At 34.5% G+C, this 22,754-nt stretch overlaps 1 protein-coding gene across 3 annotated transcripts in view; it reads right to left on the reverse strand.

Moving 5' to 3' along the window:
• The window catches only part of TRAPPC8 (trafficking protein particle complex subunit 8), a 92,270-nt gene that overhangs the window by 32,384 nt on the left and 37,132 nt on the right, over positions 1 to 22,754 (reverse strand). For 2 of the 3 annotated variants that reach the window (XM_007455161.1, XM_007455162.1), the window contains exons 12-19: positions 19,271 to 19,402; positions 15,081 to 15,305; positions 13,747 to 13,855; positions 12,127 to 12,321; positions 10,869 to 10,999; positions 7,276 to 7,350; positions 6,616 to 6,742; positions 4,352 to 4,506 (exon numbers count right to left, since the gene is read on the reverse strand). In XM_007455161.1, coding sequence (XP_007455223.1) covers positions 4,352 to 4,506; positions 6,616 to 6,742; positions 7,276 to 7,350; positions 10,869 to 10,999; positions 12,127 to 12,321; positions 13,747 to 13,855; positions 15,081 to 15,305; positions 19,271 to 19,402 — 1,149 coding nt within the window. Of the gene's footprint in view, positions 1 to 4,351; positions 4,507 to 6,615; positions 6,743 to 7,275; positions 7,351 to 10,861; positions 11,000 to 12,126; positions 12,322 to 13,746; positions 13,856 to 15,080; positions 15,306 to 19,270; positions 19,403 to 22,754 lie in introns of all 3 variants that reach the window. The other variant, XM_007455163.1, reaches the window with a different exon arrangement.

Here is a 22,754-nt window from a genome sequence, read left to right on the forward strand (position 1 = left end):
TTTTTTGGGCGGGGGCAGCTACATTGGGTCTTAATTGTGGCACGCAGGATCTTTTCATTGCAGCATGTGGGCTCTTGGCTGTGGCGCACAGGCTCAGTAGTTGGGGTGCGTGGGTTTAGCTGCCCCATGGCGTGTGGGACCTTAGCTCCCCAACCAGGGATTGAACCCACGTCCCCTGCACTGCAAGGCAGATTCTTAACCACTGGACCACCAGGGAAGTCCCTAAAAGTCCTTTTAAACAGGTGGTGTTTTGGACAGCTTCAAATTTTAATGGAAAATAAGACCAAGAACCAGGAATGTGACTTCTACTAATTTATCCTAAAGATATATGTGTGATATGCATATACATAATGTATAAAACTGCTATGCATAAGGTTATTCATTGTGGTTTTATCTGTAACAGCATAAGTGGACATAAGTGACAGACAAGTCTGGTTGAATAAACTACATATACACAACTTACTGCCTATGCAGTGAGAAGCTGAAGGGGCCTGCTCTTCTTTCTGCTATTCTATGTTTAAATTTATCGTAACAAAATGTTAAAAATTAATAAGTGAAGAAAAAGTTTTGGAATGATACCATTTTTTCTCCAACAGAACTTAGATACAAAATATTTCTAAGCAGATACAGCTCATAGTTCACTGTTTGCTTTCAGTATGCTATACACATTAGAGTTAACACATGACACTTTATCTTTTCTCAATGAGTTTCTCTAATTTTCATCCTCAATCTTGTTATGATAAATATATACTGTTAGAGACTATTTCATCAGATGTTATAGATTGATTACTTCTTTCACTACTCCCTTAAACACTTCAAACTCTATAAAATATTTCTGATATAAGATATTAGGAATGGGAATATTCTATTTTTTTTTACTAATATTAATGTATACTACTGTTCATCCAAGTATAATATAAGGTCTCTTAACTGACCTCTAACATACCATGTCTGTTGGATTAACCAAATTCTCTAGTATTTCAGTAGAAAATACTAAGTGATGTTTATGGAACTGAACATTAGTAGCTTTTGGCTTTCTACCAAACCCACCCTCTTTTATACCTTAAAGTACAACTTTCATCTGCAGATAAAATCTAGACATATACTGTACTTAGATTACTCGACAATTTCCTTTAGCTTCTCACTCTGAAGAAACCAAAACTGGAAACTTAAAATGTCAACTTATGGATGTGGAAGAATGCATGAAAGATGAAATGAAACTCATATTAGGAAACCCATACCAACACAAAGAACTCATAGAAAAGGCCTCTAACCTAAACCCACACCCCCAAAATAGTAAATAAATGGATATTCGTATGTTTTCAATTAAGGTAAAATGTTTAGGGTATGGATTTATTATATTTTTTTTGGTTATTCACTTTACAAGCTTTTTTGTTTAATCAACCAAACACCAGTTGCTGTATTATGTAGAACAAGAGGTCCTCTGCTCTAAAATACCCTCTTCAGGGAGAACTGCATCTATAGCAATAAAATTTTAAAAACGAAACAAAAACACTACGGTATGCAAGAGGCAAAGTTAAGTACAGAACCAGCAATATCGAAAACAAGATGAATGTAAAGTTAAAGACTGTTGAGTTAAATAGAACTTAAAGTCAAACATCAACTGGTTCGACTTCCCTCATTTTATAAGTGAAGAAACTTTCCAAGATCATATAATTAGAGATGGGCTTAGACAGAAGCTGAAAAGCTAAGCTCTATCCTTAACAATGTGTGCCTGAGAAGCACTGCACTTAAAAACCATTGGCACATTTAACAGTCTTAATAACTGAAGAACATTTAACTGATATGGTATAATAAAAACCATAAGCTAGGAGAATCTATAAAAACTGAGTATTTTGGTATTCTCTACTGATTTATCTCAAAACTTAAACCAGAGAGGTCAGAATCTCCCCTCTGGCAAGTAAGCAGTAGCAAATTCTTACATATACAATCCTAAGCAAAATGTTTATTAGTTAGTAACTTCTAAACTACAATGGTATTGAATAGCCCTAAAATAACATTTGGATCCCAACTCATTTCATCTTCAGTCTCAAAACTCCTAGCTATAGCAATGCAATTGTAATAAAAATGCCCATTTTCATTACTGTATTATTGTGGGAACTTGACAAACTTGGACAAAAGTGGCACAAGTGTAAGAAAAAAATTATTATGAGTAGGCCTCGGCTTGCCAAATTAAAAAAAGATGATAAAGCAAGAGTATGGAAATGACACAAAAACAGAAGAAGAAATGTCAAGGAGAATAGGTATCATCTGCATAATATATTTTCAGGATATTAGTATATTAGAAAGATGTCATAATAAGTTGCCAATATTCAATTAATGGTAATTGGGACTAGAAACAAAGTTTGATCCCTACCCCCTGACATTCAGAGAGTATATTCCCTTGGATTTCAAAGCAAAGACACTAAACAATAAAACTATAAAAGTTTTGACTAGGAAAGTCTCTGTAAGTAAATATAAAACTTAGAAGCAACCAAGTAAAGGACTATCAGTTAAGAATAATTTAATATAAGTTAAAAATCTTTAAGTGGTGAAAGACACCAAATCAAAGTTAAAGTATGTGCAAATATTTATCAACCAGAAACTGGCACTGCCATCAGTCTTTAATGAGTCTTTTATTTGCCCTACACAACTCTTTAAATGCAACATAATTAAGCAAGTGTAAAATCTGGTCAGAATACATGCAGCTCAACAATACCTTTCCCTTAACACACACACATCACCATTTTCATGAGCATGTTACCTACCCCACCACTATAGGATTAGTACCCATAAAATCATCCAATGAGAAAAAGGAAGTAACCCAATTAAAGGGTATCATATGGACTTACAGAAGAAAAAAATCATATGGACCAAAAAAATGAAGATTGACTAACCTATCAGTTATCAAAGAAATGCCATTTTGATTTGCAGAAGTTAAAAAAAAAAAAAACCCTGATAGTATCCATTATGGCACAGACATGAAGCAATGGGCACTCTCATTCTGAAGGAAAAGTGTCAATTCCTACAGCCTTGCTGAAGGTAATTTTATAGTATATTGCATGATTGACCCAGCAATTCCATTTCTAAAAGCCTAAACTAGAACATGAACAAAATATGTAAATAATAATGTTTACTGCAGAACTGTCAGTAATGATGAAAAACTAGAACCACACCCATCAATACGTAAATGATTAAAATACATTATAATGTATCTGAATAAAGGAACACCTTATCTAGCTGTTAAAAAAGAATTTTACTGATTGTAAACAAAGACCAAGTTCTGTTGTTAAAGACAAAAAGCAAGTCACAGGATAAAATGTGCAGTATGATTATTAAAAATATATATAAGTGTAAAACGAAAGGTCTGAAAAGAGAAACATCAGTTTGGAATCACTGGCACTTTCTGAAGGTGAATGACTAAGCTTCTAACTCCCCTACTAGGGAAACATGAGGATACAGGAGGAAGGCCCTCCTTCCAGTGTTCACACTTATACTTCAAGGCTGTGCCACTGTCCTGCCTTTCAGGTAAACACCTGATTCAAGGTGGGCCATAGTTCTTTCCTAGATTTGTAATGAAGTGGCACAAAGACCAGAAGTTGTAAGACTGAAGTCATATCAAAAGGAATGCTTTCTAAAGGCTTTACGAATTCCCTGGAGCTGCTGAGTCCTTATTCTTCCTTGAGACCTACTGCTCTGTGATACTTTAGTTTCCATGAGATATTCCAAAATCCTTCAAACTAAATAATATTGGTGGGGGGAGGCGGGTTATGCTACCCAGCATCAGTTTCTATCTTTTGCAACTAAAAGATGGCATGAAAGTATGACAGGGTGGGATACAAAGAAAGTGAAGGGAATATTGGTTTTATTCATATAAAAATTATCTATATTGCTTAAATTTTTTACAAGAATTAACTCCTGTTATTTTTATATCCTACCCAGAAAGAGCCATTGATTTTAATAACAACAAAAGTGTTCTTTCAAAAGGTTTTTCTCAACTTCCATTAGTATTTTGAGGATTTTATCTTACAACCTGGCTGTGACTTAATGCTAATTTGCATGATTATCTTATCTTTGTGAATTACATCTGTTCAGCATCAGCTTTTTTTTGGCTGCACCACACAGCACGCGGGATCCCAGCTCCCAGACCAGGGACAGAACCCGCACCCCACACAACCCCACAGTGGGAGCGCAGAGTTTCAACCACTGGACCGCCAGGGAAGTCCCCAAGAATTTAAAAGTGCATTTCAATCTATCAATAATACCAAAGTCTAAAATTAACCTACCCAAAATATCATCCTCACCTTACAGATAAATTATTAAGTGCATGAAATTTAAAAAAGTGAAATACCTCCAACAGTGGCATTTCCTCAGTAATTATGGGATCTAGACGTCGATCAGGACCATATTTAATAGATGTTTTCTCTTCTTTTGTGTTGTTAAGTCGAGGACCTTGAATTTCTAAATCCTGTCTCCCTCGGACTGACATACTCAAGGAATGCTTTCCTGAAATAAAAAACAATCAATGCCCTAAAATAATTTGGTATGTTAACTGACATCAATTTAGCTTGAATATATGAATACTGTATGTTTCAGATTATTTCTAGAAAAATTCTAGACAATTACTAATTAGCATGGTTGATCAAAGAATTAAGCATATTTTATTTCCATGCTTAACAACACCTATTGTATGCTGCTTAATTTCTCATTTTATTAGGATTTACTTACTTTACAGAAGGATTACTAAATAGGAAGTTTTTGAAACCTATATTTAACCATAATGGCTATTAACCAAAAAGATCTGACAGAACAGCTACTCATATTCAGTATATATATACTAATTTGAATTATTTCTGGATTATAAATAACTACATCTTCTTAATAGAAGGCACAAAGAAAATTAAAGATAGTATAGGTAGCTTTCTCAAAATTAAACTCGCTTAATAATCATGTGAGATTTTCCTCAAAAGCTTCCACACATTGCATGTAGGTGTGGAAAAAGCCAGGGTGTACAACTTTATTTCCTGCAGGAATAGTTAGAGTCTTTAATGTGCTGAAGATCACTGTGATACTCCCAGACCAGACACACAATGTAGCAGTTCCCATACCTCATCTGACCCAGATTCCTATTAGCATTTTACATAGTAAATAGAACTACACTAAAACTTCATAAAAATTCTACTATAAGATGCAATTTAATAGTTAATTCAGGTTCTCCTCCCACTAATGTCATAAAATATTTATTAATGTATATATTTGGTACCTTAAATGAAGCAATTAGCTATAATTTATTGACAACCGAAACTTTGTGGTACTCGATTAAAATCCTAGGTAGGTACAGTAGGAAAGGAAAGAAGCTTCAAAAAGTTTTTAACACTCAGTTTACTTACTTAAAATATTCAAAAATTAGCAAGATTATTTATAAAAGAATCTTGTCTGGTGCTTTTCAACCAAGAATTACATATTTAGTACATATAGTACTAAAATGCATAAACACCATACTCAACTTTAGTATCAATTTTTTGCTTATAATTTTTGAATTCTTATGGATTCATTCCACTTCTGTATACTTTTTAAAAAATGTTTTATTGAATTATCCTAGATATGCAGGGAAGTAGAAATATACAACTGAAGGTTAAAAGGACCAACAAATTTTCCAAGTGTTCCCAAAAGATTTCCCAATACAATCAGCTTTTGTAAATGCTAAATTCAAGTCTGCCAATGACCATAATTTATTAAAAAAATAATAAGGGGCTTCCCTGGTGGCGCAGTGGTTGGGAGTCCGCCTGCCGATGCGGGGGACGCGGGTTCGTGCCCCGGTCCGGGAGGATCCCACGTGCTGCAGAGCGGCTGGGCCCGTGGCCGTGGCCGCTGGGCCTGTGCGTCCGGAGCCTGTGCTCCGCAGCGGGAGAGGCCACAGCAGTGAGAGGCCCGCGTACCACAAAAAAATAAATAAATAAATAAGACTTAGCTACTAAAATTAAGAGATAGAAGTGATGGATTTTATAGTAAACTCTCTCTCTAGCATCTTGTCAACTTAAACTCAAATAACAATTACAAGGTAATATAAGATGAGTTCCCTGAAAATTAAAGGGCAAAAAAAAGGCAAACCATGTTAAACATATATCTAGTAGTTTTACTCTTCAAAACTTTGTAAAACTTATCATCTGGGACACCAAGACTATCAGCTTAACTCTAAATCCTACTCTTTTTACAAAAGAGATGACAGAATTTAAGGTGTTTCACATCCAATGATACGAAAACACTTGTCTTTAGTTTTCATATTCAAAAAATAGAATATATTAAGACAATTTTTGTACTGGCAGCAGATATCTCAACCAATGGTTAGAATATATTTAGTTAGAATTTACTAAATTTGGATCAATAACAAAAAAGAAAAATACATAGGGTAGAACCAAAGAATTATCAAAAATACATCAGAAGGGAAGAAAGTTGTTTTATTTTTGCAGCAATGGCAGAGTTAAAAATAATCCAAATTATTCATTCTTTCATTTGATTAAATGCCTTATTAAATGTACATTAAACTTATTCTTAAAATACCTCATTTTTCATTTTATTCTATGGAGATTTAATTATTAGTTTCTATAGCTTTACCTGTGTGACATCCAGGAAGAGCACCAATGCCATCTACTGTCATGGAGCCCTGAATAGTGCCAAGATTATAAACAAGTCCCAGAATATGCAGCTCCCCTATGTGATGGGGAAAGAGCTTTAGCCTTGCCTGTGGAGATATTTAAGTCACTCTTATTATGCTTTCATAGTCTCTTAAATAGTGCAATACCTAAATTCTGTAATGTTGCAGAATTTATATTTAATATCAATATAATATCAATAATTTAATATCAATATAAACTCATGACCTAAACTTAACTATCAATTGATTTCTCTTACTAGAAAGCATTTTCTTCAAAAGAAATTTTCTAAATTCAAAAGTTATAGGCCTGGATCCTCATCAATACTTTTAATAAAAGCCAAAATATTCTGGTCAACCAAATATCATACGAAATTACAACACTCATCCCAAGAAGAAAGCAAAAACTTTTTTCACCAGGCTTCTTAGGAAATTAACAAACAAAAGACCACTGCAAACCTACTGTCCCAGTCAATCTCCCCCTGTGCAATTCCACTTTCCTAATATTCCAAATTTTAGTTTTTAAGAAAAGTGGAATATAAAACAAGCTGAATAAATGGATTTTTAAAATTTGTTTTCATCTTACTTTTAAAGACTTGATAGAAAAATAATGAAACAATTACCACTTTAGATTCTTCACTATTAATTAAGAATTCTGAAACAACTTCAGTTCCAATCATTTCAGGTTCACCTTTTACCTGAAAAGTAAATTATGTAAAATATACATTCTAATGAAGTATCAGATTATTAACATTTCTATGTATCAACATTTAAGAACAATAACAATAGTTATAGTTAGCATTTATTAGCTTTTCACCATGTGCTAAGCAATATGCAAAATGCTTTGATTTCACACCAGCAGTAAAGTCCTGCAGTAGTAGGCACTTGATTTATTTTATTTTCATTTCATTCAGTCCAATTCAACTGCAGAAGATAAGTGATCTACTCAAAGTCACAGCCACCAAGAAGATAAAACCTCAAGAGATAGAAGTTCAGTTGCTCATCATAAAAAAACGGCCAAGGGCTTCCCTGATGGCGCAGTGGTTGAGAGTCTGCCTGCCGATGCAGGGGACGCGGGTTCGTGCCCCGGTCTGGGAAGATCCCACGTGCCACGGAGCGGCTGGGCCCGTGAGCCATGGCCGCTGAGCCTGCGCGTCCAGAGCCTGTGCTCCTCGATGGGAGAGGCCACAACAGTGAGAGGCCCGCGTACTGCAAAACAAAAACAAATTGGAAAAGAAGAAGTAAAACTGTCACTGTTTACACATGACATGATAACATACATAGAGAGTCCTAAAGATGTTGCCAGAAAACTACTAGAGGTAATCAATGAATTTGGTAAAGTAGCAGGATAAAAAATTAATGCACAGAAATCTAAAAAAAAAAAAAAAAAAAATGGCCAAAATGGCCATTTAATTTAATCTTGCAATAAGAGCAAATTTTTTCGTCTTTTACTCCGACCAGCCTCTTTTTCCAAATTGGCCAATTACACACGGAAAACGTAATAACAGCTTAAGTAGGATACATAAGATTGGTGGACAATAAGGGCAGTGCGGGAGAGCAAAAAAGTCCTGTCTCTTCCAAAAGCAGGGCTAAAATTGGCTCACACTGGGGTAAACTTAATCCTCATAAACCCTGTTTAACTTTTACCATGAAATTAGTTAACTGACACAAGAAATAAAAATTTCATTTCCTTAAATTCCAGTTCAGCATCTTAGTCCATCACCAGTAGAAGCTCATGAAGAAACCCAAAGAGTTTGAAATTTACAGAAAAAAGTGCAACTTCATTATACACAGTGACCATTTTTACTTAACTTTAATAAACCTCCTTTAAAACCTAACATCTTGAACAGACTAACATACATCAAAAACTAATAGATCTTTTAAAAAAACGTTTCCAAGAGTGAACAATTTATACTCTTCTAATTTGTATTCCAGGCATGCAAAAAACATTAGAAAAATTACTGAGGTTGCTAAAATTCAAGTCAGAATAGAGCCTGGGAAACCTCAATCTTTCAAAATTATTCACAATAAGTATAAATAATCACAAAATGTCTTCAATGAATTTAAGCAGCAAGACTTAAGACTTAATAAAGCAATCTTTAAAAAAATGAAAACGCTTCAAGAGAAATAGTTTAAAGTTAGTATAACAGACATCTTTTTTCAAGTTCTCCCTTCATAAATCAGCACCAAAATATTGAGATATTTCCCAATTTAAAAATAATTTTTACATTATTAAAGCATATAGCAATGTAGTATAAAGAAGTATAAGTAACATAATAGATATTGGTGAATAAACTAATAAATAACTAAGTAAAAAAATGTACTTGCCCAAGTTATTTCTGTTACAATTAGCTGGGTAACAAAATTTCCTGCCTCAAAAATAACTATCTGAAATATATAAAGAAATTATTACAGACATACATAAGAAAAAAGATAAATATAAATGAAAGTTATGACAATTCACAAGAGAAGACATACAAAAACAAGAACTTCAACTTCACTAGAAATCAATGAAATGTAAAATAAAATAGCATTTTTCTTAACCTATAAAATCGAGATTTTTTAAAATAAATAAGAATACTTAATCTTGCAAAGATGAGATACCCAACCCCATATACTGCTGGTGCAAAGCTTGTTGGTATGACCTTTTGGGAAACCAAGAGTATTAAAATATTTATTCCCTAAAATATTCTAACTTCATGCCTAGGAATTTTTCCTACAGAAGTAATCAGGATAAGAAACTATGTACTCAAATTTTCACCAATGAATTATTATAATAGTAAACAAATGAAAACTTTCAAAACTACTACCAATGGAGAGAGTAGAATAGCTTACAGACCATTTGTGTTATGGCATATTATACAAAAATGAAATATTAATATATTTAATACCAAAATATGCATATAAATACAGAATGAAAAAAGCAACATACATAATGAGAATCCCACATATGAGGAAAAAACATACAAATGCAAATGATTAGAAGGGCATACAAAAGTGTTAAAGTAGTTATTTCTAAATACTGATAAGACAGTGAAATCTAAGAAGCAAAACAAATGAACAAACATAACAAAACAGAAAGTCATAGATACAGAGAACAGACAAGTAATTGCCAGGGGGTGGGGTGGGAGGAAATAGGTGAGGGAGATTAAGAGGTACAAACTTCCAGCTGCAAAGTAAATGAGTCACAAGAAATGTACAATGTGGGAAATACAGTCAATAACTCTGTAACAGCTTTGTATGGTGACAGATGACAACTAGACTTATGGTGATCATTTTAAAATGTAGAGAAATAGCAAATCACTATGTTGTGTAACAGGAACTAACATAGTGTTGTAGGTCAATTATACCTCAAAAACAAAAAAACACATGAACAAACTCATAGAAAAAGAGATCTGACTTGTGGTTATCAGAGGCAGGGAGTGGGGAGAGGGGGAACTGGATGAAAGAAGTCAAAAGATACAAAATTCCAGTTGTAAGATAAGATACCAGAAACGTAATGTACAGCATAGCAAATATAACTAACACTGTTGTACCTTATATAAGAAAGTTAAGAGAAAATCCTAAGCATTCTCATCACAAGGAAAAATATTTTCTTCTATTTCTTTAATTTTGTATCTATATAAGATGATGGATGCTAGTAAACTTACTATGATAACCATTTCCTGAGGTATGTTAAGTCAAATCATTATGCTGTAGACCTTAAACTTACACAATGCTGTATGTCAGTTATATCTCAATAAAACTGGAAGAAATAAATGCTGAGAAGACAAAACAGTTTTACTTCTATCCTTATCTCCTTCTGTACTCTCAATTTTCAATAAGCATATCTCATACTTTTTGTAACTAGAGAAAATAAGCATAAAAAAAGAGTAACTTCAGAGCTTCCCTGGTGGCGCAGTGGTTGAGAGTCCGCCTGCTGATGCAGGGGACACGGGTTCGTGCCCTGGTCTAGGAAGATCCTACATGCCGCGGAGCGGCTAGGCCCATGAGCCACGGCCGCTGAGCCTGCGCGTCTGGAGCCTGTGCTCCGCAACGGGAGAGGCCACAATAGTGAGAGGCCCGCGTACCACAAAAACAAAAAACAAAACAAACAAACAAACAAACAAAAAAGAGTAACTTCAGCTCACTGAACAGAATAAGTTGAAATGCTATTACAGCATCTGTTAGACTGTTACTGAAACATGCTTATTACAAATACCTTTTAACAACTTACTAGTTCTTTAACTTCTTCATTTTCCTTTCCACTGACATCTTTAGGTTGAAACTTCCAGAGCAATGACAAATCAGTCAACAAAAGTGGAACTTTCAAAGGGTTTCTAAAAGCCACTTCCACTGTTATTGGCTCTATAAAAGAAAGGCCTAAATTAATAACTTGAATAAACCCCATACATCACCCTATGCTTCAATTCTCTGAACACACCTTGCTTTCACAGCTCTGCATTTCTGCCTATCACCTTGTAAATGTCCATTTATTCAGGATTCAGTTTCAATTATCTTCTCAAGAAGATTTCCCCAATTCCTCTGTACCAAAGAATGTCATTCTGTCTTCTATATTCCAAAAGCACATTGCATGTTCCTGTATTAAAGCCCCCACTGCATGGTTTTATAAATGCAGCTCACTATGAGTACTCAATTTACTTTTGCATCCCCAACTTCTAGTCATATTTGGCATGCAGAACATTATCTTGACGGCTTCCCTGGTGGTGCAGTGGTTAAGAATCCACCTGCCAATGCAGGTGACACGGGTTCGAGCCCTGGTCCGGGAAGATCCCACATGCCATGGAGCAACTAAGCCCGCGCGCCACAACTACTGAGCCTGCGCTCTAGAGCCCGCAACCCACAACTACTGAGCCCACGTGCCACAGCTACTGAAGCCCGTGTGCCTAGAGCCCGTGCTCCGCAACAAGAGAAGCCACCGCAATGAGAAGCCTGCACACCGCAATGAGAAGCTCGCGCACGGCAATGAAGAGTAGCTCCTGCTCGTCACAATTAGAGAAAGCCCACGCATGGCAACAAAGACCCGACGCAGCCCAAATAAACTAATTAATTAAATTAAAAGAAAAAAAAACAAAAAAACCCACATTATCCCGAATACACTGTAAACAAAACAAATAGAAGCTGATTCACGTTGTTGTAGAGCAGAAACTAACATAACATTGTAAAGCATTTATACTCCAATAAAGATGGGGGGGGGAACATGAATAGAAATTCAAGGGACTTCCCTGGTTGTCCAGTGGGTAAGACTCCACGCTTCCAATGCAGGGGGTCCAGGTTGGATCCCTGGTCGGGGAACTAGATCCCACATGCATGCCACAACTAAGAAGTCCGCATGCTACAACTAAGAAGATCCCGCATGCTGCAACTAAAGATCCTGTGTGCCACAACTAAGACCCAGCACAGCCAAAATAAATACATATAAATAAATAATTAAATAAAAATATATTTTTAAAAAAGAAATTCAAGTATATCACCTTCTACAACTGTAAGCGGAAATCTTGAGTTATCTGAGTAACTGTTCAAACAGTACTCTGTGGGGTGGAAGTTGGATGGAAGTACTCCTCTGTTGACCACAGCCACAACGTGTTCCTCAAGTTCTCGCCACTGCTGAGAAGATTCAGAATCATATTCTTGATCAAGACTTACATGAGTAGCTGCTTGTTTTTCACCTTAAAAAAAAAGAAAAAAGAAAAGTGTCACTATTAAATATGCATATTTATTAACACCTGCCCTCAAATGAAATATATTTAAAATAAAGGTCTAAAGTATCCAAATAAACACATATACCATTCTTGCCTATTTCCAATTATCTGAGAGAAAAATAACCTCTTACTAATTCTAGCCTGACTGGAACTTAACTTATAATATTGATGCTTTTTTCCTTCTGACTCTGAAAGAATACATCTTCCTAGTCGTCTACAATTTTATATGAAATATTTCAAACATACGAACAAAGCATGGAGAATAATATAACAAATAGCTGTACATCAAAATTTAACAAATGTTAACTTTGTTATATGATCCCAAATCTTATTTAAAAATAAAATAAATGTTGCAGATAGAGCTGATGTCCTCTATGCCACCTCCCCAATCCTGTCACTCTCCTTCAGCTCCTCCACTGGTACCACTTCTTCCCAGAGCTACTCTGAAGCTGAAGTATAGCATTCACACTCATATTTTTTATTTTTTTTTACCTTACCAAATGAGTGTATACATAAACAATTCACAGAGTTGGTTTATATTTTTGAAATTTATATACATGGAATTACATTTCAGCCATCATTCTGCAACTTTTTTCACTCAGCTTTATGCTGGGGGTATTATCCATGAAACCATTATATGAATGTACCAAAATTTATCAATTCATTCCCTGCTGTTTTACTTTTCTTGCTACTAAAAACAATGCTGCTATAAGCATCCTGATAAATATTTTTAAATAAATTACTAAATTAGCTCTTAAAAAGAAACATATTAAGTTCCAATTAAGAAGGCTTAAAATTACAAAGTTTACTTTAACATGCATGAAGACCCTTGATATATTTATACTTTTGGCCCAGGACTGCCATTCTATGGCTCAATGCTAAGGAAATAATCCTATGTTTTAAAATAGTCTTACAATAAGAACAGCATAATATTGGCAACTGTTCACTGCATCTGTATACATTTGAAATTTTCCATAATAAAATGTTAAGACAAGTTTTATCCACAAAAATGTCTATTACAACTTAGATTTTATATAAGCAAAAAGATGGAAACTATATAACAAGCAAATGTTACAATACTTTATATGCCCTGAATGGAATATTTTACAGCCATTAAAAATGTTTATCAAGATTATGTAATAACATGAGAATTCTTTATATTATATAAGAAAAGTCACTATAAGTGCGGCTATTTTGTTGTTATTAGTTTTTAAAGCTGGAAGGAAAACCCCGAAGTAGTAGCTCAGGTAGCAGGATAATAGATGATATGGTATTGCTGTTTATTTTCAAATATTCTTTAACAACTACACATTATTTTTTAAATGGAAAAAGATGAAAAAACTTAAAAAAAAAAAGTCAAGAGGTAACAAAGCCAAATTAAACTTTACTAACCATCTGCTGGTCGTCTGTCGTGACCAAAGAAAACCCGTGTTGCTGAACTGTTAATATATGGTAAAGGAAGCTGCGGTAAAGGACCATCTGGTGACAGCTGACTTACATTCTAGGAAAAATACCAAAGAAAAGAACAATTTTTGAGAAAACTTCGTTATCTTCAAAATGTGCTTCCTCATTTTTTAATACACAAGATATTAAAAACATGTTAAACAAGAATATTAATTACTAGTTTTACTTAATATTTTAGAGTCATAAAATTTTATAACTGGGAAGAACTTTAGATATCATTGATTGTGGTCCAGGAGAATCTCCCTAAGGTTACTCTGCTAGTTAGTTCTCTCTGGATGTTATACCTCCAAATATTATTATTATTATTATTATTTTTAATCACACCACCACCCCTCCCCCACCTTGCCGCTTCCCCCCTTGGTGGCCATACATTTGTTCTCTACATCTGTGTCTCTATTTCTGCCCTGCAAACTGGTTCATCTGTACCATTTTTCTAGGTTCCACATATATGCATTAATATACAGTATTTGTTTTTCTTTTTCTGACTTAACTTCACTCTGTATGACAGTCTCTAGATCCATCCACATCTCTACAAATGACCCAATTTCATTCCTTTTTATGGCTGAGTAATATTCCATTGTATATATGTACCACATCTTTATTTTTGTATGTTTTTTACCTGGACCCATTATAGCATCCTATCTGCCAAAATTCTTACCCATATGATTTCAAATTAATAAAGTATAAAAGGGTAATTATATTTTGCAGGGCAGATAAAATATTTATTCATGGACCCTGAGGAAAAAATTACAACTTTCCATTTCTCCACAAAACAATGCTTTAAAGTTACTATCCTCCTGTCTCAGTGAAATATTTTTTCTTCCTATTAATTCTACTGTATTACATCAAATTAATCTATCTACCTCCCACAGATCTGTATCTCCTTATCTTTCATAGGAAAAAGAGAGGAATGTACTTTCCAAATGGGGAGATAACCCAATATACTGTAAAACCAGTTATAATTCCAAAATATGTATTGAAGTAACAGTCCAGAAAGCTCATGGCATCTTTTTTTTTAAGATTCCAAGTACAGATACAAATGTTTACTAGAATATTAAAATTCTCTTTTATGAGAACTGTGGAAAGGCAGCACAACTCAGATCTATGACCAAAAAGCCTAGCCTGCCATATTAAGACAGATAATTGCATATATTCTAATAAAAACACTTATAAGACTCCTACTAGCTAGTACTGAATGTGATTTTTGCTGAAAATAATGACAAATATAATTTTAATATCCACTCCTGAAAATAAGTGTTCACCTTGTAAACATAAAGATATTCTCTAAGGAAGGCCCCTTGTTGAGCAGCAGATTGTTTACTTTCATTGATTAAAATATGCCTAAAAGCAGACACAGCATTGTCCAGTTGCCTAAGAGTATAGGACTGACGTCCAATGGTGAAGTTAATGTGATCCTCTGCAAGAGACCAGCCTTTTCCTTTGTAAACTTGCATGGCTTGACAATAGCAGCGTAAAGCATGTTTCTTCTGTAAGAAAATATACAAAACAAAGTATTACAATCCAAATTTCTCTTGGACTGGAAAAAATACACACACACACACATGAAATCAAGTAACTGGTAATTAGTTCTTCCTCTAACAGACACTGGGATGATGAGGAAAATGAAACTAACATTTATGAAAACCCCTTTGCAATTACTGCTAAAAACCAAGTGGTCCTGAAGCAAACAAGTAACTGCTCTGTCCAAGGGCAAGAAGTCTAAGAAGTCAGGGCTAATAATGACTTCATGAAAAACCATCTGGGAGTTTCCAGAGCAATAGCACATGGAGTCATGCATCAGTTAGAGACTTGCCGTTAGCTTGTAGCTGAGAGCTATCTTGTAAAGTCTAAATTTTGTTATGGTCAGCTCTCTATACCACCGCACTGGGCTGAACAGTAATGTGCATTCTAATACTGCATATGTGAGTATATGGTATAAGTATGTACATATATTTATTGGTCTTGTTTGTTTGGTGGTGATAGAGTTTGGCATCCTTTTCTTCTGCCCACTGCTGCATCCTGCCACACTCATGAGCAGATATATGGCTTTAATTACATATAACTGCCACCCTCTGAACTCAGACCACCTCCATTCTAAAAATGGGATTTGGTACCAAGAAAAAGGCTTCTCTCCACCTAACCTTTTGCTTCAGACTAAATTCTTGTAACAACTCCCCTCTCCAGGGCAGATTTACAAATTCTGTACCATGTTTAACCAGAATTGTTCATTTTTTTAGGAAATCTTTTCTTGAAAAGAGATAAAGAAAGCAAATCAAAATCAACTGCCACTTGATAGCATGCAACAAGAACAGTCTCTCTTTTGTGATATTCTTACAAAGATACCCGATTTGAATTTCAGGATGAGGAAACATCAGATAAGCCTAAACTGAGGGACAGTCTACAAAATAACTGGCCTATAATCGTCAAAAGTGTCAGTAGGGCTTCCCTGGTGGCACAGTGGTTGAGAGTCCGCCTGCCGATGCAGGGGACGTGGGTTCGTGCCCCGGTCCGGGAAGATCCCACATGCCACGGAGCGGCTGGGTCCGTGAGCCATGGCTGCTGAGCCTGCACGTCCAGAGCCTGTGCTCCGCAACGGGAGAGGCCACAACAGCGAGAGGCCCGCGTACCCAAAAAAAAAAAAAAAAAAAAAGGGTCAATATCATAAAAGTCAAAGTATCCTTCTGAACAGGATCCTTCACTATAAAGGACATTTAGGGGGCAACTATCAAAGCCTGAATGGCGTCTAAGGATTAGATAGTAGTACTGTATTAGTACTAAGTTCTTGATTTTCATTGTTGTTTTATGGTAATACAGGAGAAAAAATTTTGTTTCTAAGAAAAAGGAAATATGTCCTAAAGTACTGGGGGGTACTGGGGCACCAGGTACACAACTCTCAAATGGCTCAAGTAAACAAAAGTTTCTGAACTGTGCTTGTAACTTTTTTATAAGTTTGAGATTATTTCAAAATAATTTTAAACATTTAATAATGTTTCTTTAAAAAACAAAAAACCCAATCTCCATACTGCATTTAGTAAAGGAACACAGTTACTGAATCTTACAAACTGAGACATAAAGAGAAACAAAGGCATCTAGAAGTGTCACGTTCAAGTGCATTTTTTAGGATCTCTTGAAAAAGCATCTAAAGAGATTTAAGAGATAACAAGGATTTAAAGTCTGCCTTTTGAAGTAAAAAATAGAAAGACTGTCCAGAGTATTCTAGGCACAAACACCTTCTACAGCACTTTCTTAATTTTTTTTTTTAACTGTAGAAGTCTCTTATAATGTCAGTTCTCTAACTTTAAATACCTTATATGTGTTCATATTCTTAATGAAAAAACTGAATTATAAAAAATTTCTGGGGACAAGTAATTCAACATGAACTCACAGAGAGGACTGAGAAATGACATTACTATATATATAATCTCCTCTATGCTCCTCACTCATCCTTCCCAATACACACACCTGTTTTTAATGGAAATGTTATAAAAAGTTGGTGCTTCTCAGAAACAACCTGGCCTCAGTCAGAATTACGTGCCCTATGCGTGCCCTATCTTCCAAGGAAGATACTGTTCTTGACAAACTTCAATGGGACATATATTTGCTTTTCCAATAGGTCTTCATTACCAGTTATATTTTCAAGTTTCTACTACTTGAGAAAGTGATTCCCTGGGTTCAAGGTATACAGAGTGGTCACAAAACAGCAACCTACCTTGGAATCATTAACTCCATGAGATAACTACAGTTAAAGATGATTATTAGGCCAGATAGCAAATGTATGTCAACCTACCACAATGCAGCCATTTTTAACTTGCTATGCATTTCCTAGAAACAATATGCCCTGTACTTTTAGAAGGTAAATACAAGATCCAATGACATCATAACCACAAATGAAACCATTCACAAAAGTAGACAAAGATGTGGAAAAAGGATAACTTATTTTTAATAAGAGACACAATCATTCCTAATGGGGCATATAATTATTCTTCTAAGGAAAGGAAAACACATGCTTAAAACATTTTGTAGATTTTTGAATAACACTTTTTTTTCTTTTTGCGGTACGCGGGCCTCTCACTGTTGTGGCCTCTCCCATTGTGGAGCACAGGCTCCAGACGCGCAGGCTCAGGGGCCATGGCTCACAGGCCCAGCCGCCCCGCGGCATGTCGGATCTTCGCGGACCGGGGCACGAACCCGTGTCCCCTGCATCGGCGGGCAGACTCTCAACCACTGCGCCACCAGGGAAGCCCTGAATAACACTTTTTAAGCAAAGATAAACAATGTAATAGTATGTTTCAGATGCATTTTATACTTACTACGGAAAAAAGCTGTGAAAAATCAGAGCTTTTTTATTTTTTTCCCCCACTTCAGAGCCTGAGAAATTCTAATACATAAAGTACATCAAATTATTATAAAGACTTTTAATTTTATAAATATTTTTACAGTTTTGTATTTAATATAAAGCAAGGTCACATATTTTCTAACTTGCCAGTTTCCAAAAATAGAGAGAGGAACCCAAATCTTGAAAAGTTGGTTTTTAAAAATCATGGCATTCTTACATGAAATTGAGAATAATTTTAGAACACCTTTATTTCTTTGTATCTTTGAAATAACATATAATTTACAACACTGGCATGTTCTGGTTATCGCAGACTTTGAAAAACGTATGTTCATAAAAATTCTTATTAACTAAATTCAAAAAAATCCTCACACTCCCTGACTAGATTAAAAAATTCCTTAAGAGACAAGACATGTTAGTTTTACAGGTCTAAGCTCAGCTCCTAGCAAAGTCCCTGGAATATAGAGATGATTACTCAACCCACACTTCTATCTATATTTACAGTAAACCACCATATCTCAACTGCTGTTACCACTCTAGAAAGTGGTAACTGCCTCTAGAAAGGTCCCTCCAGCTAACGCTTAAAAGGACAACTGGGGCCAGAGAATCTCTCTAAATTAATAAAGATCTTGTCCAACCCAACGGCTCCCATGGACAAGAGACAGAAGATTTCTACCCATTAAATATTTAGTAAATACCATTAAGAGACATTCTGAGAGAAAACAGAACACCAGAGTTGAAGTAGAGAGGGTTTAATTGCCTTTAAGAAGAATTAAAATTACTTAAGTGCAGTATATCTGGCCTTCACATATATGATTTAGTTTAACCTCACAAAAATTGGGGCAAAATTCCAAATTTTATAAATTAAAAAAAAAACGGAGGCTCAAAGACATAACTTTAAAAAGTCAAGTTGTGAGTAGATCAAGATTTAAACTCAGATTTGTCTAAATCCAAATCTCATGTCCTTATCAATATAACACATTACCTCAGAACAAAATTTAATTCCATCTTTAGAACTTTAAATCAAAAAATTGACAAATAACATACATCTATACACTAAACAAATTATAACAAATTAAAATAAATAAATTATTTTCTTTTTAAAGCAAATGCACTCACCTGCCCTGCTTTACTAAACCGGTGGCCTGCCAGTATCATGTGAAACGCGTATTTTCTAACCATGGGACTCTTCATGTTTATAAAGCAATGTGCTGCCTGTTCCAAAAGAAGTGCACTTCGAAGATCAGAATCCTATTGAATGTTAAAGAAAAAGAAGGTTAAAGTCACAAAATTAAAAATAAAGAGGTAATTAGTGAAAAAACATTTACTTTCTTAAAATAATATATAGCATACGCAATATTTAACTTAGGAGTATCTGAGGGCAGAGATCAAGAGACAATCCAGTCTTGATGATTCTTTCTTCCAATAAGCCAAATTTTTAAAAAGTTCAAAAAAGTCTCTATCATGAAATATTTTCTTTTGCTTTTCATAGAGCCAAATGTCTGGTTATGATATGCCCCATGTAATAAATCTGTGAAGGAATGCAATCTCTTTTCAAATGCCAAAAAAGAATATAAACTGGGAATTTAATACAGGTATACTGATTTAAAGATAAACCAGAAAATGGAGTAGAGAAAAAAACAGATTCACACTAATCTAATTTCTTCTGGAAACTGATCTGTGACATACAATAGCATACTTCCCTCCATCCAAGAAAAAAGGAAAGATAGAATGTGTGTAGATCATGACATAATCTAATTTACTACTCTGTCCTCTATCAAGTTTTACTGTACTTAAAAGGAATTCTCAGTTTTTGCTCTAGTTCAAGAGGGTCAAAATGACTGATTTGCATTAAAAAGTCCAGAAGGCTTCCCCTTCAAAGATTATCACCTACTGTTAGCATATTAGTTAGTAAATGGTATAACTCAAATTAGTTTCCACTTCAACTGACTTACAACAGAGTCTACAAAAACCACAAACTACATTTATAGCCTCACCCGTAAGGACAACCTTTCAAATGACAGAGCCATCGTCACTTTACAAATAACTGAGAAAGTACTGAAGGTTGCTGATCAAGCATCAACAACATTTTCACCAAACTTTCTCTAGTTTTTCAGCTGTTCTCAAGCTGAACTTACCATGCCCTTCCATGTGCTCTGCTGCCATTATTTTCCCCAGGGAAAGTTGAAAACAGAAAACATTGACTTTAAATGCAATAATTTCAACAAATTATAGTTACATCAAAAAGTGTTCATAGACCATTGATTACTGTAACTATCTCTGTAGCAATCATAAAATTATATTAGAGTGGAAAAAGATCTGAGGAGACACTCCAGAAAGCATTCAGTAAATGGTAGATATTATTAATCTATTTCAACCCCCTCATAACAAAAACAAAATGATCAGATGATTTTCTTAGTTAACTAAATCCAAAAGCTAGTGAGTGGGAAAATTAGGAATATACAACTAACAAGCAGTTCTTAACCAAGGGTTTGCGTCGGAATTACCTGGGGAAGCTAGGGAGCTTACTTCTTAATTTTTTTAGGAAAATGTTTTCTTCTTAAAAAATTATTAAATACAGCCTCTTTTTTTCCTTAAAGAATAAATGTTTGAAGAAAAAAAGTGAGTATCTTTCTTTCCCACCTCATTCCTCATCCAATTTGCCAGAGGTAACTACTATTACCAACATGGTGCTGGTTTGTGTCATTTCTCTCTCTCCCTCCCTGTACTTATATGTTAAATACAACAGTTTTTTTAATACTCATACTTCCTTATACATAAATGGTATTATACAGAGTATTATCTTGCGTTTTAACATAAAATCATGGACTTCTTTCCAAAACATCTACATCTCTCATTTCTTTTAAAGCCACATTGTATTCCATTATATAAATGTACCATAATTTATTAATACAGTCTCCAACTGATTGATTTAATACTGCCACATACTTTAATTACTACAAAAAATGCTTCAATAAACATCTTTACAAAAAGATTTTTGAGTAACTATACAAATATTTTTATTAAACAAGTTTTTGGACGTAGAAGTGCTGAGTTAATGAAAGCTATGCATATACTTCAAATTCCAATTAATAAAGCCAAACTGGTAAAAAAAAAAAAAGCCATACCAGTAAAAATTCCCATAAGAGAATAAGAGTTCATTTTCCACTCAGCCAAAAATCATTTTTTAAAATTTTATCACTTTCATAAAAGAAAAATAACACTTTGTTTCTCAACATACATTTCTTTAATAGTAAGGCTGTTCATCTTCCATATGTTTACGTGTCTTTGTATTTTTTCTGTGAATTGCCTGTTTATGCCCATTTGTGCATGGGTTTTTGTGATTATCTGGTTTGTAAGAGCCCTTTGTACACTTAATTAATATTAGGCCTCTGTCATACACTTGCAAATAGTATTTCCCAGTTTTGACATGAAAGAGTCTATTCTTTAGTAAACATACTATATCTTTGCTTCTATGGCTTCAAAATACTGTATCAAACTAAGAAAGAATGTTATCATTCCTAGATTTTAAAAAATGTTCTCCCATATATTCTTCCAGGTTGTTCATTTTTTCATATTATAACTTAATCAAGCTATAATTATCATGTAATGAATAAGATAGGAATCAGCTAGTTTGATGTCACAATACCATTCAGTGAATAACCTAACATTTCCCACTAGTATGACAAAATGACAGCTAATTATATGTAGTATTTAAATTCTCATTCTATTCCATTACTCTGTCTATTCTTATCATTGTAAACAGTTTTAACTTCTAAAGCCTTATAATACATTTTAATATCTAGAACAGGTAGATTCCCTCTAATTACTTCTTCTATTTTTGAATTTTATTTAGGTTTCTCAATAGAGTCAGTTTAAGTCCTATAAATTTCTTAAGTTTATTCTTAGCATGCACATGCACCCACACACACACACATACATGCACACACACAGCATAAAGACATTTTTTTAATTGCCTACAAAGCTTCATTAACCTGCAAAACCCGGATGGGCTGCAATCCTGGACATTCTCAATAAAATAAAGAATATACCCTAGATATCTTTGATGGTGTGTAAATGATTCTAATGTACAATTCAATTGAGAACCAGCACAGTATACCCTCAGCATTCCGAACTTTAATTTGACTGACAAATTCAAGAGAGACCCGGAAGTCCACAGCATATATTAATTTAGCTGAAGCAAAATTTGCCTCCTGCATCCAGTAAAACTGTTTGCTGAGAAAGAACCGATTTGCAGAACTAAAAACCCTGCACTCATATCTCACTGCAGCCTTTGTTCTTCGTTTAGGTCCTGTCTTACAGTGACACCTAAAGTAGAAAAAAAACACTGCTTTGAAACCAAAAAATGGCCCTGAAAAGAATGGCAACTGCCATCTATGTTGATGGAAGAAAAATGGAAGAATTTCACAAAGTGATAGTTTTATCCAGAAAGCAGAGGCTTTCTTTGAATGAGCTGAAGAATAAAATTTTATTTTAGTGTTAGTTCACATCCACACTATGACAAGTCTATCATATATGCTCTATAAGGAACTAAGGAAAAAACCCCATGATACCACTTCAACAAGAACTCCAGCCTGTGAAC

Source organism: Lipotes vexillifer, unplaced genomic scaffold, assembly GCF_000442215.2.
Source record: "Lipotes vexillifer unplaced genomic scaffold, Lipotes_vexillifer_v1.1 scaffold90, whole genome shotgun sequence".
Taxonomy (NCBI): Eukaryota; Metazoa; Chordata; class Mammalia; order Artiodactyla; family Lipotidae; genus Lipotes; species Lipotes vexillifer.